The sequence below is a fragment of the Lolium rigidum genome, chromosome 6 (genome assembly GCF_022539505.1).
Source record: "Lolium rigidum isolate FL_2022 chromosome 6, APGP_CSIRO_Lrig_0.1, whole genome shotgun sequence".
NCBI lineage: Eukaryota > Viridiplantae > Streptophyta > Magnoliopsida > Poales > Poaceae > Lolium > Lolium rigidum.
The window spans coordinates 104,097,694-104,122,825 of NC_061513.1; the positions used below are offsets into that span (position 1 = coordinate 104,097,694).

General features: G+C 46.4%; 1 protein-coding gene across 1 annotated transcript; it reads left to right on the top strand.

The window, feature by feature from the left end:
• Positions 1 to 2,201: 2,201 nt before the first annotated feature.
• Positions 2,202 to 3,096, top strand: LOC124667109 (protein LURP-one-related 8-like). Its single transcript, XM_047204437.1, has one exon. It carries the CDS (start codon positions 2,250 to 2,252, stop codon positions 2,883 to 2,885), a length of 636 nt encoding a protein of 211 aa, XP_047060393.1. The 5' UTR covers positions 2,202 to 2,249; the 3' UTR covers positions 2,886 to 3,096.
• The last annotated feature ends 22,036 nt before the right edge of the window (positions 3,097 to 25,132 follow it).

Consider the following 25,132-nt stretch of genomic DNA (forward strand, 5'->3'; position numbering starts at 1 on the left):
ATATAAAACTGTTTTAGGCAACTGAAAAAGAAGATCATATACAGTACCATATTTGTGAGTACAAAATTTATGAGGACCAATCTTTCACCTAGAGATAGTAATTTTTCTTTCCAACTACTAAGTCGCTTTTGTAGTCTTTTCTCGACTATTTTCCATTCAGCTTGGGTAAGTTTCCGATAATGAATCGGAATGCCCACATAACTAATTGAAAAACTGCCCAATCCACGTCCGAAAAGTTCGGCATATTGGTTAGCCTCATCTTGAGCTTCGCAAAAATAGTGCAATTCACGTTTATGGAAATTGATCTTAAGACCTGACAAGAGCTTGAATGTTGATAGAATTAGTTTCAGATTTCTAGCTTTGTCAAGATCATGATCCATAAAAAGAATTGTATCGTCGGCATACTGAAGGACAGACAGCCCCGCATCCACCAAATGAGGGACCACTACTTCAATCTGGCCATCAACTTTAGCACGCTCAGTTAAAATGGCTAGCATATCTGCCACAATGTTGAGTAACATTGGGGATAGGGGATCGCCTTTCCTTAAACCGTTTTTTGTCTAAAAGTATTTGTAGTTGTTTGATGGCAACATAGAAATTGGTACACCTAGTTGTTTGATGGCAACATAGAAAAGCCATATAAAAATTCTTTAGAGATTGAGTGCATAGCATAGTTGTTATAGACACATTCAAATTTTTCCAAGAGATCTAACCTCTTGTTAGAAATCCTAAGAATTGGAGTATAGGAAAGTAGTCCATAGAAATTTTGGAGGGTTCAATCCTTCAAATCAAATGGGCTCTATAAGAAAAATTCTATGGGTAAAAATCCTAGTACAAGATTACTTTGAAAATCCTTTAAATCAAACAAGCCCTCAAGTGTTGATCTTGCGCTAATAAAATAAAATTATATACTAAAAGACAAATCCTAAAATCCCTCAGTTTCATAACTTTTGCCATGGTTTTAGTTAAAATTAACATAAAGTCTCATAATTCTTGTGGTTGTTTTAGTTTAAACTTAACCTAAATCACAACAAAAATAATGAAACGAAGGGAATAGTATTACCTTTGTCTATAAAAATAAAAGGTTGTTTTAGAAATATTGAAATATGGATGTAAGTAGACGCTATATAGTGTACAGATAAATCTAAATTTAAATAAATCTAAAACCTCTTTTTGTAGATGGAGAGAGTAGTAGATTTTTTGTGTGCAACTAATTCTCAATTAAATGAGAATTAGATTAGTTTTCTGTCAAATGATGTTGCAATCCATGTTGCAACTCAGGCAAAAGCTACCATCAATTTCATAGTGCCATCTTTCTCTTAAAATGACATTAGTTATGCTTTTCTTTAAGATTGAGATCATCTAAGACCTATAGCAGGTTTAGTAAGTACCACAGACCAATCTGTCTACTTTGATAGTGTAGGAGAATTAGCACAATCGAGATTTCTTTTTAGTAGTTGTCTCACTTGCTATTAAAAGATCTCAGTTGTAGCTAAACTTGCTTGTCATGATATGGGAGAATTAGCAAAACCGAGATTTTTTTATCCATGTACCAGTTGTAACCGGTATTTCCGATATTTTATCTATTAAAAAATCTCAGCTGTAACTAAACTTTCTTGTCATGATATGGGAGAATTAGCAAAACCGAGTTTTTTTGTCTCGGTAAGCAAAAAATATCGGTGGGTACCAGTATTTTGGAAATTTTGGAAATACCGGCAAAATACCGGCCGAGATTTGTCAAAACAACTCACTATTTTGTTAAAAAATTATTTAAAAAATTTAAATTTACTCAAATTATTTAAATACCGGAGAATTTCGTTCAGTATTTCTTTTTCTCGGTGGTAACCGGTAAAACCGGTTTTCTTCGAAATCTTGGAAATTTCGGCCGAGAAAAAAAACCAGCATCCCCAAATTCTCGCGAGTAACGTGCATCGTTTGTTTTACTTCTCGCGAATATTGCTTTCCGTTTTGTTTATGATAGTTCAAACAGTGATGATACTATTATTAGTCGAGGAGGAAGAGGTCGTTAAGCAGCAACCCATGTCACCCTGTCCCAACGCACGTCACAGCAACATGCCTTTGCCTGTCGTTGCGCGGGCGTACAGTATCTCAAGTCCATCACGGAGCGAGACCTGCATATAAGTACCGCCTACCGCAGACTCCGTTCTCAGAACCAGGAAACCTAGCTGAATCAGCCAGCTACCACCTGTAAACTCTCTGACTTCTCCGCAAGAAGTCTTGATCGATACATGGCGAAGGTCCACCCCAACATGGTGCCCGCGCCGGGCGCCGTCGTCGTACAGGCTGCCACCTCCATCGCCGAGCGAGCGGAGGAGGCGCCGACGACGCTGACGGTGTGGCGCAAGTCGCTGCTGTTCGACTGCAAGGGGTTCACGGTGTTCGACGCCAAGGGCAACCTGGCCTACCGCGTGGACAGCTACGCGTCCGAGACCGGCGACGAGGTGGTGCTCATGGACGCGGCCGGCCGCCCCGCCTTCACCGTCCGCCGCAAGCGGTTCAGCCTGCATGGCGAGCAGTGGCTCGTGTTCGCCGGCGAGGAGACGCGGCGGCCCGTGTACGCCGTCCGTCGGAGCGGGCGCGGCAAGATGATGGCGCACGTCACGGCGTGCGCCGGTGGTGGGGCCTCTCCCTCGTCGCCGTCGTACGAGGTGGAGGGGTCGTACGCGCGGCGGTGCTGCGTGGTGTACGACGGCGAGAGGCGCGCGGTGGCGGAGGTGAGCCCCAGCCCCAAGGAGGTTGTCGGCACGGACGTGTTCCGCCTGGTGGTGCAGCCCGGCGTCGGCGCGTCTCTCGCCATGGCCGTCGTGGTGGCGCTGGAGCAGATGTTCGCCAGGCCGTCCCTCCTCCGGAGCTGGTCCACATGAACTGGTTTTTGTTTGTTGTATTTCGATCTAGTCAAGCTAGCTTTTTGCCCCTTACACTTGGGGTTGGGTTGGGGTTACGATTACGAACGAGTTGAAAATCGGTGGATGGATCGATGTGTGGGCATGAGAGCAGGCTCTGCTCCGTGATGCCCCCGCCAATTCGCATATACTATATGACCAATTGAAGCTCTTTTTGGATCCATCCATGGAAGTCTTGCCTCCTCCTACTGCGTGTGTGTGTGCGTGTGTGTATTCGAGAGCAAAATCGTGAATTTGGTAAGGATGGATGGAATTGTAGATACCCAGAAAAGGAATGAAAAACAATACTAGTATAGACAATTTTCTTCGTATACGGTTCTCAGCTTCTCGGCTTGGCGATAACATCTTGTCCTATACAGAGTGCCGTCACCATCTTCTTCTTGCGTACATACATACATTTCGTGGCTTTCCAGCTTCTGGTATCTCTCCAAAGGGATCGACCAGATAACCGGAGAGAGACATTGTTTCTCGTCTTCTCCTCTGCTTTCCGCGCTGGATGGAAACATGGAATCATATTTGTGAAAACATTTCTGTCAAACCTTTCCGATCATGTGGACTGGCAGGCAGGACTATGACTCGTCGTTTGGCCCCTTGCTAGCTATAGCTCCAGGGACCATGCCGCCCTGGAGAAGAGACGTGCACACCTCGGAGGGGTCGGAACGAAATTCAGTTAGTGCCGAGAGAAAATCTGGTGAACAGGCACTTTCTGGGCATATCTGGCGTGTGAGTCCAGCTGGTGATGGTACGTGTTGTGATTGAGTCTGAATTCATGGAGGATTGGTAGGCAGCCGATATATATGTGCAGCTTGCAAAAGTCGGATTATCTTGCGTTCTTCTGACTAGTGTTCGTGTAAACTTCTGCTGTGTGTATGTGAAAGCTGGCGATTGTCTGCTGCAGGCTTACTGAACTTTGCACATGAGGTATATATATGGGTAGTCTTTCCTGGAGGCTGGAGGGTTTTTTTTTTTGAAAAGGAGATTTAGCTCCTGTTCTCTGCATCAAAGTTGGAGGCTGGAGGTATTCATATGACTCCTGAAGTCCCGAGTGTCACACAGCTTTGTAGTGAAACCAGATTGCTATATCAATCACACACACATAATAACGTTGGGATAAGCCATGAGCTTTAAAATTTGAAATTATACAGCTCGTGCAGGAAAGCTTGCCGGAAGCCTGGAGCACACATACATGCATGTACTTCTTCATATCGATCTTTTCAGGACCGGACTGTACCCACATGGCCACATGGGTTCAGATCTCTCGAGTTATTCAGGGCCGGCAAGCAACCAGTTGCATACCCATGATGGTCCTTCATTGAAGATCAAAAGTAAGTGGAAGAGCTAGTCGGCAGGCGAGTGAGTCAATACACGGCGGGTCTGTTGTTCGCACAAAAAAAAAAAAAAAAAAAAAACACGGCGGATCTGTCAGCAAATCAACAGAAACACCTGAAGCTCAACGAAACATTAGCAATTACAGTGCCTCCTGTAAACTTCGTCGCAACACCCCCGTTTAAATTGGTCATAACGAACTGACGAAGCCCTCTTCAGTCTCAGTTTACTTCGTCCGCCACCTGACCTTGTTTTCTTCGTTGGTGCATTAACAACCATCTCCGGTAAAGACTAAATACGACATGAAGTGATTGATAAAGGAAGGATTGAAAGAGGCTTTGGAACTCATTATCACGTATAACTTTCCTCATCACCCACCATCAAATGCTCCTTCAGTCTTCACTCTCTCTCTTTCTTCATTCATCATTTTCTTCTTTTTTCTTTCACCAATCATTTCTTCATTTTTTCTTTCAATCTGAAGGTGATTTCTACGGTCCTCACTCTCTCTTTGTGCAGCCATCATTTTTCAACACGAGGACTAAGAATGAGAAGTGTTGCTTACTAGTTTTCAGTTATCAGTCCAGTTTGAAGGTGATCTCTTTCTTTGGTCACCATTTTCTCTTTATTATATTTTATCACTTTGTCCAGTTTGAAGGTGATTTCTTCAGTCCTCACTCTCTCTTTCTTCGGCCACCTTTTTCTTTTTATTTTCTTTCGTCACCTGTTCTTCATTTCGTCTCACTATCTTTTTTTGAGTTCTCATTCACGTTTTAGTTACTCCTTATATCGTTTCCTCTTCAGTCTCAGTTTGAAGGTTATGCATTTTATTTTCGTCAGTTCCCACTCTCTTTTTCTTTAGAGTTTTATTCTAATTAGGTTATTATTGTTATTTCTTCAGTAACTTTCATCATCTTTTACTTGCTTCTGTCATGGTTTCTTCATTTGTTTTCTTCAGTTTGTTTATTAGTCATTTGAGTGTTCTTCACTCTTATGTTTTTTTTCACTTCAGTAACTTCCTTCAGCCTTGTGTTTTCTGCAATCTTTATCTTGTAATTATTCATTTTTCATTGCCATTTCTCAATTCAGCCTTTCTCGTCCTTCTTCGGTTTAAATTCTTTCCAGAATATTATCTGCATTATTTAGCATGAATTCTTCAGTTCTTTAGTTCATGTATATGTCCTTCTCTTCATAACAGCATAGGTTGGTGGTTACAAACCCCTCGTCACAAGAATCATGTCAGCTAGTGGCAAGCCGGGTGAGTGGCACTTGGCTGTTCTTTTTCATCTGTTCTTTTCTACCACAAACATGCTGCCCTGGAGAAGAGACGCAAACCTGGGATCGGAACGAAATTCAGTTAGGGCCTAAAGAAAAGGCTGGTACCCAGGCACTTCCTGGGCAGTCTGGCGTGTCAGTCCAGCTAGTGACGGTACGTGTGTGATTCAGTCTGAAATTATGGAAGAGTGGTAGGCAGCCGATAGCGCGAAATGTGCAGCTTGCAAAAGCCGAACTATCTTGCGTTCTTATGAGTTCTGACCAGTGTATGTGCAAACTTTTGCCCTCATGTACAAGGTGGTGCTGTCTCCTGAGGGCTTACTGAATTGTGCACATGAGGTATTTGTGTGACCCCTGGGTGAAACAGTTTTTTCAGCGAATCCGGACTGCTTTATCGATCTCACACAATAATGTTCGGGATACAACAATCTCTGGCATATACAAATGCCGGAGATGCCGGCAAACCTCGTGGGTAGTGGCGCCTCTACTAAAACTATGAGCTTTAAAATTCATGCATGAAAGCTTGCCGGAACATACACCTCCTCAGATCGATTTCATTCGGGACTGCACTGTACCCACATGGGTGCAGATAATCTTTCAAGTTATTCAGGATCTACGAGCAATCAGTTGCACCCATGATGCTCCTTCATTCAAGATCAAAAGGAAGTCTTTGGAGGCGGGAGTCTTTGTGGGCGAGACGTGTCCTCCCGCCGACGTAGTAGACGCCCAGAACCAGAACCAGAGTCTTTGTGGGAGTACTTTTTATGAAGGCCGGTTAGGTTGTCTTCAGTCTTCACCATGATGTTAAGACGTCGGTGGTGTACTTGCGTGAGAACAATTCCTCCCTCTCGGCCCGTGCACGCATGGTGCTTGCTCCGGTACCGACGGGTAGCGAGGATTGAGTCAGCCGATCTTTGATCAGATCTGGTGGATTGTCTATGAGTAGGTGTCGTCCGACGCTTCAGCTCCATGCGGTGGGCATTGGTCTTTCAGATGAACTCAAGAGAGACATGGATCTTGGGTTTCACTACAGTCTACAGGTATGCGGCGAGCAAGTATGGGTTGTTCTCTGAACCCTTCTTCTACCTCGCGATCGTCCGAGAGAGAGAGATACAGAGAAGGAACTCAGGAGGATTTTGTGCTGCGTAAAAGCGTGCAGCTTTTCTGTCTGTCTCTTTCCTTTTATTCATTCAACTGAAAACAGAAAGGAGCGCAGGAAGCGGGCTCCGATCCGATACGGCCGTGCCATCCCACGACTAACGAGATCAGTCCGTTCACTACGTCCACTACTCCTATGACTCGGCCATGATCAACCGATCATCTAGCTACTGCATGCCACGAACAGGCTCATGGACACATGCCTATTCAGAAAAGGAAAAGGGAAATAAACCAATACGTGCACAGGATTATTAGCTAACAATCACTCCCTAATCCTGAGCACGACCTTATTTTCTACCATGCCAATCTTTGATCGAAGTTCCTGAAACCTGACTCTTCCCAAAGGCTTCGTCAGAATATCAGCTAACTGATCATCAGTACTGACATACTTCACCTCCACCTTGCCTTTCTCCACGCACTCCCTGATGAAGTGATATCGAAGATCGATGTGTTTACTTCGATCATGGAATACAGGATTCTTGCAGAGTGAGATGGCTGATTGGTTGTCGATGAAGAGCTCGAAACTTCATGTGTCTTCATCTGTCAGTTCGCCTAGTAGACGAGCCAGCCATATGCCCTGACAAGCTCCACCAGTGCCGGCGACGTACTCAGCTTCACAGGATGACAGAGCGACAATCTTTTGTTTCTGTGTCCGCCAGCTTATAGGGCTGCTTCCAAGGAAGAAGAACGCACCAGAGGTGCTCTTGCGATCATCTTGATCTCCCGCATGGTCGCTGTCAGTGTAACCAAGCAGGTGAGCTTCTTCAGTCCTCTTTGGGTACCAGCACCCAAAACGCAGCGTGCCGGCGATGTACCGAAGCACGTGCTTCACTGCTGCTTGATGCTCCTTCGTAGGTTGCTCCATGAAACGGCTCAGATAGCCAACTGCAAACGTGATATCTGGCCTTGTGTGTATGAGATACCTCAAGCTACCGAGAGTGCTCTTGAACTCAGTGGCCTCCACGGGCTCGGCCGTGCTGTCCATGGAGAGCTTGAGTCTGTTCTCAGTGGACGTGGAGCAGGGGTTGCAGTCACTCATTCCATTCTTCTCCAGAATTCTCTGAGCGTAAGCAGACTGGGTCACCATGATGCCATTCTCACTCTGCTGTACCTCTAAGCCAAGGTAGAAGCTCAACTTGCCGAGGTCGCTCATGCGGAAGATATCCTTCATTTCTTCCTTGAAAGTGATGATCCCGCTCTCACTGCTGCCGGTGATGATTAGATCATCCACGTAGATGCCCAACAGAATGCGATCACTCCCTTCGCCGCGCTTGTACATGGCAGGTTCGGACGGACACCTGGAGAAACCAAGCTGCTGTAGGACTTGGTCCAGTTTGGAGTTCCATGCTCGTGGTGCCTGCTTCAGGCCGTACAAAGCTTTGTGGAGGCGAAGCACCTTGCCCCTGCTGTTCGGCGCCTCGAATCCTGGAGGCTGTGAGACATACACTTCCTCGTCGAGTTCGCCGTTGAGAAACGCTGTCTTGACGTCCATGTGGTGGACTTGCCATCCCGAGTGACCTGCTAGCGCCAGGAGCAGACGAACGGACTCGAGGCGGGCGACAGGCGCGTACACCTCGTCATAGTCTATGCCATGACGCTGCACGAAACCCTTCGCCACCAAGCGTGCCTTGTGTTTCTGCACAGCACCGCTCTCGTCGCGCTTCACCTTGAAGATCCATTTCAGTCCGATGGGACGATGGCCAGCAGGAAGATCCGCCAGTTCCCATGTTCCGTTCTCGACGATGGATGCCATCTCATCGCTCATCGCCTGCCTCCAGCAGGCGTGCTCTTCCGCTTCGCGAAATGACGTGGGCTCGTCAATCGCTGCGAGGTGCAGCTCCTCTGCATCCTCGTCAGGTTCAGCAAAATATGCAGGCCCGGCGTCCAGGATGTTCTCCATGGCCCTGAAACGGCGAGGGTGTGTGCCGCTGTCGGCCGCATCCAACTGAGAGGTGAAGCTTGCTGGTGGTGTTGCGAACTCTACTTGCGCGGGCTGCGGTGGCGTTGGTGCCGTGGCCGGCGAGGCACGCGGTGGTGTTTGTGTGGCAGCATGAGTTGGTGCTGGAGTGACATGCACACTCCCGTGCTCCCTAGAGGGGGCAGACAGTGTCATGTACTCCACCGTGAAGGAGTCATGCCCACTCGCGCCAGGTACTGCTTCTGGTTCCCAGCTCCACTTGGCCTTCTCGTCAAACACAACATCACGTGCGACATGCACACGCTTGCCGACAGGGTCGTAGAAGCGCCATGCCTTGTTACCCGGCTCATAGCCAATGAACACCATGGGCCGGCTCCTGTCTTCCAACTTCTTCAGATGTGGCCGCACATCCCTGACATGAGCCACGCATCCGAAAACGCGCAGGTGGCTGACATCTGGACGAGCGCCGTGCCAAGCCTCATATGGTGTCATGCCGGTGACGCTTTGAGTGGGCGCTCGATTGAGCAGGTACACGGCGGTGGTCACCGCCTCGCCCCAGAACGTGCCCGGCATCCCCTTCGCCTTGAGGAGACTGCGAGCCATGCCACAGATGGTCTGGTTCCAACGTTCCACGACCCCATTCTGTTGGGGAGAATAAGGGGCCGTGAGATGCCGCTGAATGCCGTGCTCAGCGCAGTAGTCGATGAAGTGGGCGGAGGTGAACTCGCCGCCACGATCTGTGCGCAACGTGTGTAGCCGCTCGCCAGACTCCAGTTCAGCGCCGGCACGGAAGCGCTTGATGGCCTCCGCCGCCTCGTCCTTGCTCCGCAGCAGCGTGATCCACATGTACCGGCTGCGGTCGTCCACGAGCAGCAGGAACAACTTCTTGCCGCTTGGGGTGGCCGGCGTGATCGGGCCGCACAGATCCCCATGAACCAGGTCCAGCAGCCTCTCCGCGCGGTACTTGGCGGCGCGAGGGAATGGTGCACGCCGGTGTTTACCGGCCAGGCAGCTGTCACAAAGTTCATCAGGATGATTCAATTGTGGCAGTCCACGTACCATGTGATTGCGCCCCAGTTTCCCGAGCGAGTCGAAGTTCAGGTGCCCAAAACGGCCATGCCAGAGCCACGGGTCCTCGCCTGTGCGCGCGGCGAGGCACACAGGCTGCGCCACCTTGATGTTGGCGATGTAGAGGCGGCTGCGCCCGCGCGAGACCTTGGCCAGGAGACGTCGTTTGTCGTCCCGGATGAGGCAGGTGCCGCCCTCAATCTTCACTTGGCAGCCAAACTCATCGAGTTGGCCCAAGCTTATGATGTTGTTCCTCAGCCTAGGTATGTAGTACACCCCGTCGAGCGCGCGGTGACCGCCGCCCTTGAGCTTGAAGAGGACAGTGCCGCGGCCCTCGATGGCGACCGTCGAGCCGTCGCCCAGCTTGACAGTGCCGTGCACCGCCGTGTCGAGCTCGGAGAATGCCGCGCGCCAGCCCGACATGTGATTGCTTGCTCCAGAGTCGAGGTACCACCCTGGTTCGGTCTCCTCGACACGCCCAAGATTCACCTGAGCGCGCTCCTCGACGAAGTGGATGCTGTTGGACGGCACCAGCGGCTGGTTTGCGTCCATAGCGACAGCGCACACCTCCACCATCAGGAACGCAGGTTCTTCCTCGTCAACCTGCTGGACGAGGTTTGCTTCCTCGTCCCTCTTCTTCTTGCGTCATTCTCGGGCCCAATGGCCCTTTTTGCCGCAATACCGGCATTTGTCGTCCTTGGACGGGCCACCGCCGCGCGTGCCATCCTTGCCTCCGCCGCTCGGGCGCGCCTTCTGCTGCTTCCCGGAGCTTGATCCGCCCGTACCGTCAGAGTCGCGGCGTTTGGCACGCGCACGCCACTCTTCTTCGGTGAGGAGGAGCTGGTTGACGCCGTCGGTGGCGTCATCGAGACCGTATCCCTCCTCCGCCGTCAGCAGCCGCCCGCAGAGGTCCTCGATGGTGAGCTCCCTGAGTTTCACAGTTTGCTCAATAGCCATGGCCATAGGACGATACTTACGGGGCACGACGCGGAGGAATTTGAGGACGGCCTTGTACTCGTCCACCGGGTCGCCGAGGAGCTCGAGGTCGCTGAGCAGGTTCGTCAGTCTGATGGCGAAGTCCTCGATCGACTCGCCCGGCTTGAACGCTAGGTTCTCGTACTCACGGTGACGAGTTTGCGCCTTCGCCTCGCGAATGCTTTCGCAGCCGAGGCGCATCGTCTTCAGCGTCTCCCACGCGGCCTGAGCGCTGTCCCTCGCTGCCAGCGTGCGCACGAGCTCCGGTGGAACAGCCCGGAGGAGCGCGGCCAACGCCGCTCGGTCGTCGTGCCCCTCGTCGGGGCCGAGCTCGATCGCGTCCCACAAGTGCGCTGCCTGCAGCTGGATGCGCATCACCGTCGCCCATTCGGCGTAGTTTGAGCGCGTGAGTGTCGGGTATTGGGCAGAGCCTCCGCTCTCCCTCACGACGCGCTCACGAACCACGATCTCACCGCCCCTCCGCCGGGACGGGCTGCGCCCGCGTCGCGGAGGCGGGGTCACAGAGCTGCGACGTGGAGCCGGGGACCTGGATCCTCCTGATCCACCCGGGCCCTGCGCCTCCTTGCTCTTCCCCGCCGCTGACGCCGCCGCGGCCGGTGGTGGTTTGGATCCTGCCATCCCGCTCTGATACCAAATGTTCTCTGAACCCTTCTTCTACCTCGCGATCGTCCGAGAGAGAGAGATACAGAGAAGGAACTCAGGAGGATTTTGTGCTGCGTAAAAGCGTGCAGCTTTTCTGTCTGTCTCTTTCCTTTTATTCATTCAACTGAAAACAGAAAGGAGCGCAGGAAGCGGGCTCCGATCCGATACGGCCGTGCCATCCCACGACTAACGAGATCAGTCCGTTCACTACGTCCACTACTCCTATGACTCGGCCATGATCAACCGATCATCTAGCTACTGCATGCCACGAACAGGCTCATGGACACATGCCTATTCAGAAAAGGAAAAGGGAAATAAACCAATACGTGCACAGGATTATTAGCTAACATGGGTTTTGTTAGATTTAATTGCATCATTAAGAGAACCGTTAACATGTGTTGATCACCTCACAGTGCACCTAATAATCATTAAAAGAGATTAGGAAACACACGGGTAGATAAGGAAATCCCTTGCTTGTTTGATGCAGGTATGGAGTATCCCATGATGATGGAAAGTGGGGTATTGGGGATGGAGTTTTGGCGTCACAAACTCACCGGCACGACCCTCCTGGTTGTAGGTGATGGTGGTCTTCCCGTCACTTATGGCCTCCCTAGATCGGTAGGGTGAGGGAATGTCGGGTAGCAATTGTAGGAGATCGTGGAACAACCAGGTACCTTGCTAGCTGCCCCCCCCCCCCCCCCTCCCTTATATATGGCTAGTTTGACAGGGGACCAAAACTAATTGTTGGTTATCGATGTCCCCGATTAGGACGTGCACGAGAAAAACTCACGTATGTGAAAAGGTCTTAGACGTTAGTCTGTGGGCCCATTTTAATCTTGACGTTAAGTGTTTTTGACTTTCTCTTCTATCTGTTAAAACTGACGGGTCAATCAAACATGTTTTACTCCTTGGCGATGTCGGGAGCCGCCTTTGATCTTGGGATAGAGAAGAATGTGGTGTGTCCTCGAGCATATTCTTACAGATCGAGTGTCTTCAATCCTGTCGTCAGAGGCATGTGGCTAATGCTGTTGAGGATGGTGCTTTCTTGTTTTTGACCGTCTTCACCTTTCTTCTCAAAGCTTCTTCGGTGACAGTGCAACATGACGACGACCCTGGGAAGCACAAAGCCCCTTAATTGTAGATGTTTGTGTTCATTTGTTACTTTCTTAAGCCTTTTGTGTATGTTGGTGGGCGAAAATGTATCCTTGTAAGGTCGAGGTCATTGGGAGTTCGCGTCGCCCGCAGCGGGTGACTCTGGGGAGCCTCACCCATGCCGCCAGCCCCCCGAGCATTCTCCTCCCTTCCAGCGCTATCTTTGGTATTGCCTCGGTGGCGGTGGCTCCCACCGCTGAAGGTGGCTTAGGGAGCCCTGTGGTGGACGTGTTTTTAGCCGGCGACCCGTTTTCGTATGCTCCGCCGCGGGTTCCCATCGTCGACCTCAAGCTCCAATAGCCGCAACCACCTCAACGAGACAGCCTATATGCAAATAGGCGTGAGATGCAGCGACCATGACACCTACTACACACCACGCCGGCAACCACCCATCTAGGGGTCGTCGCCGCGGCATCCACCAGCCTAAGCCGCAACTCAAGCCGTTGGAGCCGCGCCAACATCATGTAGCCCAACTTGATCCTTGCTGGATCCCGGCCTCCCATCTATGCAGCCACGCAGGAGAGCCAACCTCGCATGGAACCCCACCCCTTCAACCTCTTAACTCCATCGCTGCCTCTTGCAACCAAAGTCGCGTCATCGAGGTGCATCTATATTCAATTATTCACCATCGCCATGAATTCGGGGTCGTCGCCCTGGTGCCCGCAGGACTACCGCCTGGAGAACACCACCACGCCTTTATCCATTCACTCGGGGTCACCACCTCGGCCTCAGATCTCTCCCGTGTGAGCCGTGTACAGAGGACCCCCACCCGCCTTTTGGGGCAGGGCCCGCCGCCGCCGAGGCGAGGGCCAGCGGTAGTGGCGGCGTGGGTCGACGGTGGTGGTGGATAATTGGCCGGCAACCCTAATTTTGCCCTAAGAGGCCCAGTCGAACATCGTGGGAGCTCGGTCCACTTTTTCATATATTGGATTTTAATAAAAGTTCATGAAGTTAAAGTCGTTCACGAATTAGAAAGTGTTCATTTTTTTAAAAAAAATGCTCATGAATTTCAAAAATATGAAAATGAGAGGTAAGATGAAAAAAAACCGGCAGAAACCCCCAGAAAAAACTAGAACCCGGCTGGAAAACTGGAAAAGAACCCGAAAACACCGGGGCAGAAGTTTCTCAAAATTTCACAAATCGGAGAAATATTGGATGAATCAGCTGTGGGCCGGCCCATTTAGAAATAATAGTGTGTCACTGGGAGAGAAAAATCTGACTGACCAGCCGATAACAGTTGTCCTCCGGCCCAATGGACAATGTCAACTTTTGTCCAAGAAGCGGGGGGAGTGCTGTACACCGACCTGGTCGGTGTGTACGGGCCACCGCACACCCCACCGACCAGGCCGGTAGGTTGGGCCGCGGCCCATTAGTTGTAGGTACGTTTTTTTTCTTTTTTTTGCTGTTTCTTTTTTGTTAATATTTTTCTTTTTTAATATCTAACTTTAAAAAAAAATATTTCGGAAAACGATTTTTCAAAATCTGTTCAGATTCGAAATTTTGGAAATTTTAAAAATGTTCAGATTTTTATTTATTTTTTTCGAAATTTGAACAATTTTTCCAAATTTGAACGTTTCATATATTTGAACGGATTTCAAATTTGAACGCTTTTATAATTTGAACATTTTTTGTATTTGAACATTTTTCAAATTTGAACGGATTTAAAATTTGAACATTTTTTTCTATATGAACGGATTTCAAATTTGAACATTTTTTGTATTTAAACGGTTTTAAAATTTGAACGTTTTTAAAATTTGAACATTTTTCAATTTTGAAATTTTTCTGAATTTGAAATATTTTCAAATTTGAACAAAATAAATATAAACAAAAAAAGAAACAAAACAAAAAAATGAAACAAAAAGGAACAGAAAAAAAAGAAAAAAAAGAAAAGAAAAAAGAAAAGAAAAGAAAGAAAGAGAAATAGAAAACAGAAAAAAGAGCGCGAACTGGGCCGACCAGGCCGGCCCATACCGCGCGCGGGGGGTGTGCGGCGCGCGGTAGCGACCGACCTGGTCGGTGTATAGGATTTGCCAAGAAGCGGTAGATCTATCGACCCAGGCCAGGGCCCGAAGCAAAAAAAAAAGGCCAGGGCCAGAAGGAGTACGTCTATCGCGCCACATGCTAGCCCAGTGAAGAATGGGAGGAACGAGTGAACAACGTCGTCTAGACGCTAGCGCTACTGGCCCCGTCCTCATCAAAAAAAAAAGGGGTAGTGCTACGCCGTCGGCCGACCGATCCTGTCCCCGGATCGGTCGTACAACCGCGGCTCGTTTTACGCATCGTATGGTTGAGGATTACCTCCAGGACATGTCGCTTTCATTGCAGCTGTAGTTGCGTCAGCCTGGTACAGAATTGCATGTTGTCCCTGATCGTACGTGCGGAGAGGTTCGATGCTTTGCATGCAGGCATGTGAAATCTAGTAAAAAAGGTTGGCTGTAGCCTACCTTGCACGAGTGCACAAGCTTTAACGGTGCATGACGCTGCTCACATGGTGGGTTCCACCTATTCTACTTGCTAAATCTCTAATCCAGCTAGCTCCACCCCTAATTAAGTATAGAAAATGTTGCAATAGTGGTAGAGTATCATAAGCTTTTTTTTGTGGATCAATAAAATTGTGGAAAATGTTTGCAACATTTTGGGCACACTTTTCTAGCAACAATAATTTTGCTGTAGGTTTATTTATAACAAAAATTACCATCTATTTTACATAAATCGTAAATGGTTACAACAAAAAAGTCGAACTTGTAGCTACCCACCTTCAAAACTTTACAACATCTCGCGTGTGTCTTCATAACAAAAATTAAATGGAATTGTGTTCGTCCCGTTAGGTGACGGTACTGTCTCTTGTCTGGCGACCGGGCGGCGATCTAGGTCTTCGTCCTCCCTTCACTCCCTTATAGGCCCGCTCCCGTAGCTGCGGACGCCGATCGGTCGGCCGAACGCAAGCATTTACCTTTTTTTTGGTAATGCTTGCGTTTGACTGACCTTTTTTTTTTGCTAAATGCTTGCGTTCGGCCGACCGATCGTCATCCGCGGATCGGTCCCTCCCGCTCGCGCTGGCATCGCGTGCTTTTGCCTGCCTCGCGCGGTGTAGTCGCTAACTTTTTCTTTCGCGCATAGCTGCTTGCATGCAACTCACGCTCTAGCTTCCTGCTCTCGCATGCAGAGCACAAATGTTCACACGTATTGGACCACAGCTGTTGCAGCTCTTTTTGTCCACTTCTGCAGGGTGCTACTATGCATGTGTAGTACTACTAGCATATGGGTTAAAAAATGATGTGACCTCATAGGCTACCATTAATTTGCTAAATAATGAATTTTATGACACTTAGCCAGACGCTAAAAATATGTCAATGGTTTATTATTGTCATATTTTTTCTTGACACGTTATGTCTGGTTCGTGTTCAGCTTCGAACACACGAATGAGATGCTCCTTTAGCTCTAGGTGTCTGATGAAAAAATGTTGCGATCTAATTCTGATAAGGCTAAGACGAGTCGAATTCATCACGAGTGAGCTCGATCTGGTGACATCGGTTTGCATCTAAACAAACCTTCATCGCCGACGGGGAACCCTCAAGCCGAATTCATCGCCGACGATATTAAATCAGTGAGCTATGGACTATAGTACAACCAAGTCTTTATGTTAATTATTTGTTGCTTATGGTCATTATTTTTGTAACAAACACCTATGAGTTTTGTTGTGAAAGCATGATCTAGATTTGGTAAGGTTTTTTGCATAGGTTTGTTTTTTGTCTCAAAATTACTGATGTTGCTTATGCTCATTATTTTTTTGTAACAAACTCATGTGAGTTTTGTTGTGAAGACAGACGCGAGATATCGTAAGGGTTTTATGTGCGTTTGCTACAAATTTGTTTTTCTCTCGAAATTACCAATGTTGCTTACGCTCATTATTTTTTGTAAGAAACCCATGTAATTATTGTTGTGAAGACATGCGCGAGATGTTGTAAGGGTTTTCTGTGCGTTTGCTACATGTTTATTTTTCACTCGAAATTAAAGATGTTGCTTACGCTCATTTTTTTGTAAGAAACTCATGTGCTTTTTGTTGTGAAGACATGATGACGCGTAAAGCACACGCCCGTTGGGAACCCCAAAAGGAAGGTGTGATGCGTACAACAGCAAGTTTCCCTCAGTAAGAAACCAAGGTTTATCGAACCAGTAGGAGTCAAGAAGCACGTTGAAGGTTGATGGCGGCGGAGTGTAGTGCGGCGCAACACCAGGGATTCCGGCGCTAACGTGGAACTCGCACAACACAATCAAAGTACTTTGCCCCAATGTAACGAGTGAGGTTGTCAATCTCACCGACTTGTCGTAAACAAAGGATTAAACGTATTGTGTGGAAGATGATGATTGTTTGCGAAGAACAAGTAAAGAACAATTGCAGTAGATTGTATTTCGGATGTAAAGAATAGGACCGGGGTCCACAGCTCACTAGTGGTGTCTCTCCCATAAGATAAACGAGATGTTGGATGAACAAATTACAGTTGGGCAATTGACAAATAAAGAAGGCATAACAATGCACATACATATATCATGATGAGTACTATGAGATTTAATCGTGGCATTACGACAAAGTACATAGACCGCTATCCAAGCATGCATCTATGCCTAAAAAGTCCACTTTCGAGGTTATCATCCGAACCCCCGCAGGTATTAAGTTGCAAACAACAGACAATTGCATTAAGTATGGTGCGTAATGTAATCAACACAAATATCCTTAGACAAAGCATCGATGTTTTATCCCTAGTGGCAACAAGCACATCCACAACCTTAGAACTTTCTATCACTCGTCCCGCATTTAATGGAGGCATGAACCCACTATCGAGCATAAATACTCCCTCTTGGAGTCACAAGTATCAACTTGGCCGAGCCTCTACTAGCAACGGAGAGCATGCAAGAACATAAATAACATATATGATAGATTGATAATCAACTTGACATAGTATTCAATATTCATCGGATCCCAACAAACACAACATGTAGAATTACAAATAGATGATCTTGATCATGATAGGCAGCTCACAAGATCTAACATGATAGCACAATGAGGAGAAGACAACCATCTAGCTACTGCTATGGACCCATAGTCCAAGGGTGAACTACTCACATATCGATCCGGAGGCGATCATGGCGATGAAGAGACCTCCGGGAGATGATTCCCCTCTCCGGCAGGGTGCCGGAGGCGATCTCCCGAATCCCCGGGATGGGATTGGCGGCGGCGGCGTCTCTGGAAGGTTCTCCGTATCGTGGCTCTCGGTACTGGGGGTTTCGCGACGAAGACTTTAAGTAGGCGGAAGGGCAGGTCAAGGAGCGTCACGAGGGGCCCACACAACAGGGCCGCGCAGCCAGGGCCCAGGCCACGCCGCCCTAGTGTGTCGCCACCTCGTGGCCCCACTTCGTTTCCTCTTCGGACTTCTGGAAGCTTCGTGCAAAAATAGGACCCTGGGCGTTGATTTCGTCCAATTCCGAGAATATTTCCTTACTAGGATTTCGAAACAAAAACAACAGAAACAAAGAATCGGCTCTTCGGCATCTCGTCAATAGGTTAGTGCCGGAAAATGCATAAATATGACATATAATGTGTATAAAACATGTGAGTATCATCATAAAAGTAGCATGGAACATAAGAAATTATAGATACGTTTGGGACGTATCAAGCATCCCCAAGCTTAGTTCCTACTCGCCCTCGAGTAGGTAAACGATAACAAAGATAATTTCTGAAGTGTGACATGCTATCATAATCTTGATCATACTATTGTAAAGCATATGAGATGAATGCAGCGATTCGAAGCAATGATGAAGATAATGAGTAAACAAGTGAATCATATAGCAAAGACTTTTCATGAATAATACTTTCAAGACAAGCATCAATAAGACTTGCATAAGAGTTACTCATAAAGCAATAGATTCAAAGTAAAGGTATTGAAGCAACACAAAGGAAGATATAAGTTTCAGCGGTTGCTTTCAACTTCAACATGTATATCTCATGGATAATTGTCAACACAAAGTAATATAACAAGTGAAATAGGTAAACATGTAAGAATCAATGCACACAGTTGATACAAGTGTTTGCTTCTAAGATAGAAGGAATAGGTGAACTGACTCAACAATAAAGTAGAAGAATGGCCCTTCGCAGAGGGAAGCATGGATTACTATACTTGTGTTAGAGCTTTTTATTTTGAAAACAAGAAACAATTTTGTCAACGGTAGTAATAAAGCATATGTGTTATGTATAAGATATCCTATAAGTTGCAAGCCTCATGCATAGTATACCAATAGTGCTCGCACCTTGTCCTAATTAGGTTGGATTAACACGGATTATCATTGCATAGCATATGTTTCAACCAAGTGTCACAAAGGGGTACCTCTATGCCGCCTGTACAGAGGTCTAAGGAGAAAGCTCGCATTGGATTTCTCGCTTTTGATTATTCTCAACTTAGACATCCATACCGGACAACATAGACAACAGATAATGGACTCCTCTTTAACGCATAAGCATTCAATAACAGTTAATATTCTCATAAGAGATTGAGGTTTAATTGTCCAAACTGAAACTTCCACCATGAATCATGGCTTTAGTTAGCGGCCCAATGTTCTTCTCTAACAGTATGCATACTCAAACCATATGATCATGAAAATCGCCCTTACTTCGTACAAGACGAACATGCATAGCAACTCACATGATATTCAACAAAGGTAAAAGTTGATGGCGTCCCCGTAAACATGGTTACCGCTCAACAAGCAACTTATTAAGAAATAAGACACATAAGTACATATTCTTCACCACAATAGTTTTTAAGCTATTTTCCCATGAGCTATATATTGCAAAGGCAAAGAATAGAAATTTTAAAGGTAGCATTCAAGTAATTTACTTTGGAATGGCGGAGAAATACCATGTAGTAGGTAGGTATGGTGGACACAAATGGCATGGTTATTGGCTCAAGGATTTGGATGCACGAGAAGAATTCCTCTCAATACAAGGCTAGGCTAGCAAGGTTGTTTGAAGCAAACTCAAGTATAAAAGGTGCAGACAAAGCTTACATATGAACATATTGTAACTATTATAAGACTTTACATTGTCTCCTTGTTGTTCAAACACCTCAACCGAGAAAATATCTAGACTCTAGAGATCAATCATGCAAACCAAATTTTAACAAGCTCTATGTAGTTATTCATTAATGGGTGCAAGGCACATGATGCAAGAGCTTAAACAAGATCTATATGAGCACAACAATTGCCAAGTATCAAATTATTCAAGACATTATACCATTTACCACATGCGGCATTTTCCGTTTCCAACCATATAACAATGAATGAAATAGTCCAACTTTCGCAATGAACATTAAAGATAAAGCTAAGAACATATTTGTTCATACGAAACAGCGGAGCGTGTCTCTCTCCCAAACAAAGAATGCTAGGATCCGATTTTATTCAAACAAAAACAAACAGACGCTCCAAGTAAAGCACATAAGATGTGACGGAATAAAAATATAGTTTCACTATAGGAACCTGATAAGTTGTCGATGAAGAAGGGATGCCTTGGGCATCCCCAAGCTTAGACGCTTGAGTCTTCTTAAAATATGCAGGGATGAACCACGGGGGCATCCCCAAGCTTTGACTTTTCACTCTTCTTGATCTTATTGTATCATCCTCCTCTCTTGACCCTTGAAAACTTCCTCCACACCAAACTCAAAACAAACTCATTAGAGGGTCAGTGCATAATTCATATATTTAGAGGTGACATAATCATTCTTAACACTTCTGGACATTGCACAAAGCTACTGAAAGTTAATGGAACAAAGAAATCCATCAAACATAGCAAAACAGGCAATGCGAAATAAAAGGCGGAATCAGTCAAAAGCAATGACACCGTAAATACGAATTTTTAAGAGGCACCAGACTTGCTCAGATGAAAATGCCCAAATTGAATGAACGTTGCGTACATATCTGAGGATTACGCACGTAAATTGGCAGATTTTTTTTAAATTTTCTACAGAGACTACTGCTCAAATTCGTGACAGCAAGAAATCTGTTCCTGCGTAGTAATCCAAATCTAGTATTGGCTTTACTATCAAAGACTTTACTTGGCACAAAAATGCAATAAAATAAAGATAAGAAGAGGTTGCTACAGTAGTAACAACTTCCAAGACTCAAGTATAAAATAAAGTGCAGAAGTACAATAATGGGTTGTCTCCCATAAGCGCTTTTCTTTAACGCCTTTTAGCTAGGCGCAGAAAGTGTGTATCAAGTATTGTCAAGAGACGAAGCATCAACATTGGTGTTGGGAGTTTTCTTAACTATGCATTTTATCTTATCTATGTGAGTTTCAGAGGCTCCCTTTTCATTATTCTTATGTTTGCTATCCTCGTCAAACAAATTTTCAGGAACAAGCCAACCATAGTTATTTTCTAGAGCGTCATTCATTCCTAGGAGCTTACAAGGTATTGTTGTCTTAATCTCCCCACCATCATTAATATTATTAGTGTACCTAATTCTATCCATGTCCATCGTTTCAAGGGTACTAGCAAAGTTGGTATAAGAGCCAAGCATCTTATATTTAATAAAGACCTTTCTAGCCTCTCTTGCTACACCACCAAATTCTTTAAGAAGGGTTTCTAAAACAAAATCTTTCTTTTCCCCTTCCTCCATATCACAGAGTGTAAGAAACATGTGTTGAATTATAGGATTGAGATTAACAAATTTAGTTTCCAACATGCGTACTAAAGAAGCAACAGCAATTTCATAAGTAGGAACAAGTTCTACCAAGTGTCTATCTTCAAAATCTTCAGCGGTACTAACATGAGTGAAAAAATCTTCTATATTATCTCTTCCAATTATAGACCCTCGTCCTACCGGTATGTCTTTTAGGCCGAACTTAGGAGGAAACATGATGAAATAAACTAAAGGTAAATAAAGTAAATGCAAGTAACTAATTTTTTGTGTTTTCAATATAGAGAACAAGACAGTAAATAAAGTAAAACTAGCAACTAATTTTTTTGTGTTTTTCATATAGGAGGCAAACAAAGCAGTAAATAAAGTAAAACAAAGCAAGACAAAAACGAAGTAAAGAGATTGGATGTGGGAGACTCCCCTTGCAGCGCCAGAAATTTAGCTTGATGACGCGTAAAGCACACGCCCGTTGGGAACCCCAAGTGGAAGGTGTGATGCGTACAGCAGCAAGTTTCCCTCAGTAAGAAACCAAAGTTTATCGAACCAGTAGGAGTCAAGAAGCACGTTGAAGGTTGATGGCGGCGGAGTGTAGTGCGGCGCAACACCAGGGATTCCGGCGCCAACGTGGAACCCGCACAACACAATCAAAGTACTTTGCCCCAACGTAATGATGAGGTTGTCAATCTCACCGGCTTGCCGTAAACAAAGGATTAAACGTATTGTGTGGAAGATGATGATTGTTTGCGAAGAACGAGTAAAGAAAAATTGCAAGTAGATTGTATTTCAGATGTAAAGAATAGGACCGGGGTCCACAGCTCACTAGTGGTGTCTCTCCCATAAGATAAACAGATATTGGGTGAACAAATTACAGCTTGGGCAATTGACAAATAAAGAAGGCATAACAATGCACATACATATATCATGATGAGTACTATGAGATTTAATCGGGGCATTACGACAAAGTACATAGACCGCTATCCAAGCATGCATTTATGCCTAAAAAGTCCACTTTCGGGTTATCATCCGAACCCCTCCGATATTAAGTTGCAAATAACGTACAATTGCATTAAGTATGGTGCGTAATGTAATCAACACAAATATCCTTAGACAAAGCATCGATGTTTTATCCCTAGTGGCAACAAGATATCCACAACCTTAGAACTTTTCGTCACTCGTCCCGATTTAATGGAGGCATGAACCCACTATCGAGCATAAATACTCCCTCTTGGAGTCACAAGTATCAACTTGGTCGAGCCTCTACTAGCAACGGAGAGCATGCAAGAACATAAATAACATATATGATAGATTGATAATCAACTTGACATAGTATTCAATATTCATCGGATCCCAACAAACACAACATGTAGAATTACAAATAGATGATCTTGATCATGATAGGCAGCTCACAAGATCTAACATGATAGCACAATGAGGAGAAGACAACCATCTAGCTACTACTATGGACCCATAGTCCAGGGGTGAACTACTCACACATCGATCCGAGGCGATCATGGCGATGAAGAGACCTCCGGGAGATGATTCCCCTCTCCGGCAGGGTGCCGGAGGCGATCTCCTGAATCCCCCGGGATGGGATTGGCGGCGGCGGCGTCTCTGGAAGGTTTTCCGTATCGTGGCTCTCGGTACTGGGGGTTTCGCGACGAAGACTTTAAGTAGGCGGAAGGGCAGGTCAAGGAGCATCACGAGGGGCCCACACAACAGGGCCGCGCGGCCAGGGCCTAGGTCGCGCCGCCCTAGTGTGTCGCCACCTCGTGGCCCCACTTCATTTCTTCTTCGGACTTCTGGAAGCTTCGTGCAAAAATAGAACCCTGGGCGTTGATTTCGTCCAATTCCGAGAATATTTCCTTACTAGGATTTCTGAAACCAAAAACAGCAGAAAACAACAACTGGCTCTTCGGCATCTCGTCAATAGGTTAGTGCCGGAAAATGCATAAACATGACATATAATGTGTATAAAACATGTGAGTATCATCATAAAAGTAGCATGGAACATAAGAAATTATAGATACGTTTGGGACGTATCAAGACACACACGAGATGTTGTAAGGGTTTTTGTGCGTGAGCTACAAGTTTCTTTCTCTCTCGAAATTACTGCTTGCTTACGCTCAATAATTTGTAACAATTCCATTTAACTTTTTTTTTGAGCTTGGAAATCTTACTTCCATCACAGCATAACAGAATCATTGGCCACCATAGCCATTACATCAGCTGGGATGTTTTCAGGCCAGAACACCTGGCAAACACAGTTGCACTCAACACCTAACGCAACCAGCTTATCAGCTGGTCTATTACAAGCCCGCGGGCAATACTCCACACAGACACTAGAAAATGCTAGTTGAAGCAGAAATTTTGCTTGCAGAAACAAGGGTCCCAGCCGAGAGAGGTCATATGCAGTAGACTCCATTGCATGTTTGAGCACGAGGCAGTCAGTGGAGAATATCACGTTGCTAGCTCCAAATTGTTCAGCAACAGGGATGGCATTAATTAGAGCCAAGAGCTCAGCCTGATGGGCGTCAGCAGCAACCGGAATATATCCGCATGCCGCAAAGATTGGCTCACCAGAATGGCTACGGCCAATAGCACCCCAGCCCCCACGTCTTGTATCATTCCTAAAAGCACCATCAAGGTTGATTTTAAACACATCAGGCGGCGGCGGTGTCCAGTGATGCACCTTGGGAGCAGCTGACTTTGGCTTCTTCGTAAGAAACTCTTTCCATTCATCACAGTGGCGAAGGTTCATGAATTGAAATTCAGCAGTAGTAAGGCGGCGTTCTTGATGGTTTAACTTATTCCTTTCTCGCCACCAGCACCAAAGGAGGGCGATCACTCGCATGTGTATATCCGAAGGAAGTGCGAACACCTGCTCCAGGATATCCATCGGTGAAGGGCATGCACAGAGGCAAACACAGATCACCTCCAGTTCGAGGGCTCGCTAGCATGGTTTAGCATCTTTGCACTTGAGAAAGAGGTGACCACCATCTTCGAAGAATTTTTTACAGACCACACACCTGGTATCCAACTCCACGCCTCTTCTCTGAATGTTCATGTGAAGCGGATGGCTGTTGTGACTGAATCGCCATAGGAAGTGCTGCACTTTAGGTGGGCATTCAGTCTTCCAGATCTGCTTCCAAACCTTTTGTTTCCAGTCTCTACCTTCTTCAGTGGAGCTCTCAGCTACGCTTCTTTGCCGGTGCAAGGGAGTGATATGCAATTTTTAAGCTGACTTGACGGAGAACATGCCACGGTTGTCAGGTTGCCAAGCTAAGAAATCCTCCATATCATCAACAATTGGAATAGATAGAATAGCTGCAGCGTCAACAGTATTGAAGGTTTGGTTCACCAATTGCACATCCCAGACTCCAGTCACAGGGTCAAGCAGCTCAGACACTTTAGTGATGATAGAGTTACCTTGCCTAGAAGACGGTGTGCACATACTTTCCTTCGACAGCCAGGGATCACGCTAGACGTCAATGCTTTTACCATCTCCAACACGCCAAATGAGGCCAACTTTTAGAAGCTGGATGCCTTTTAGGATACTCCGCCAAACGTAACTCATGCCCGTCAATGGTCTCGCCTTTAGGACATCGCCATCAGGGAAATATTTAGCACTAAGAACCCGGAAGCATAGCGAACCAGGGGCTTGGATCAAACGCCAACCTTGTCTAGCAAGCATCGCCATGTTGAAAGAATACAAATCTCGAAAACCCAGGCCGCCCTCGGACTTTGGTAGTTTCATTTCTCCCACCCAATCCAATGCATTCTGCTCTCGTTATCCTGCTGAGACCACCAGTATTGGCACACCATCTGGCTTGTACTGTCACAAAGGCTTTTGGTAAGATCGAAACACGCCATACCATAGGTTGGGATAGCTTGTGCAACAGCTTTGAGGAGTAACTCCTTCCCGGCTACAGATAGGAACCTCTCCTTCCACCCTTGGATCCTTTTCCAGATCTTCTCCTTCAGGTATTCA

Coding starts and splice junctions, on each gene's coding strand:
- LOC124667109 (XM_047204437.1), top strand. CDS start 2,250: ATGGCGAAGGTCCACCCCAACATGGTGCCCGCGCCGGGCGCCGTCGTC.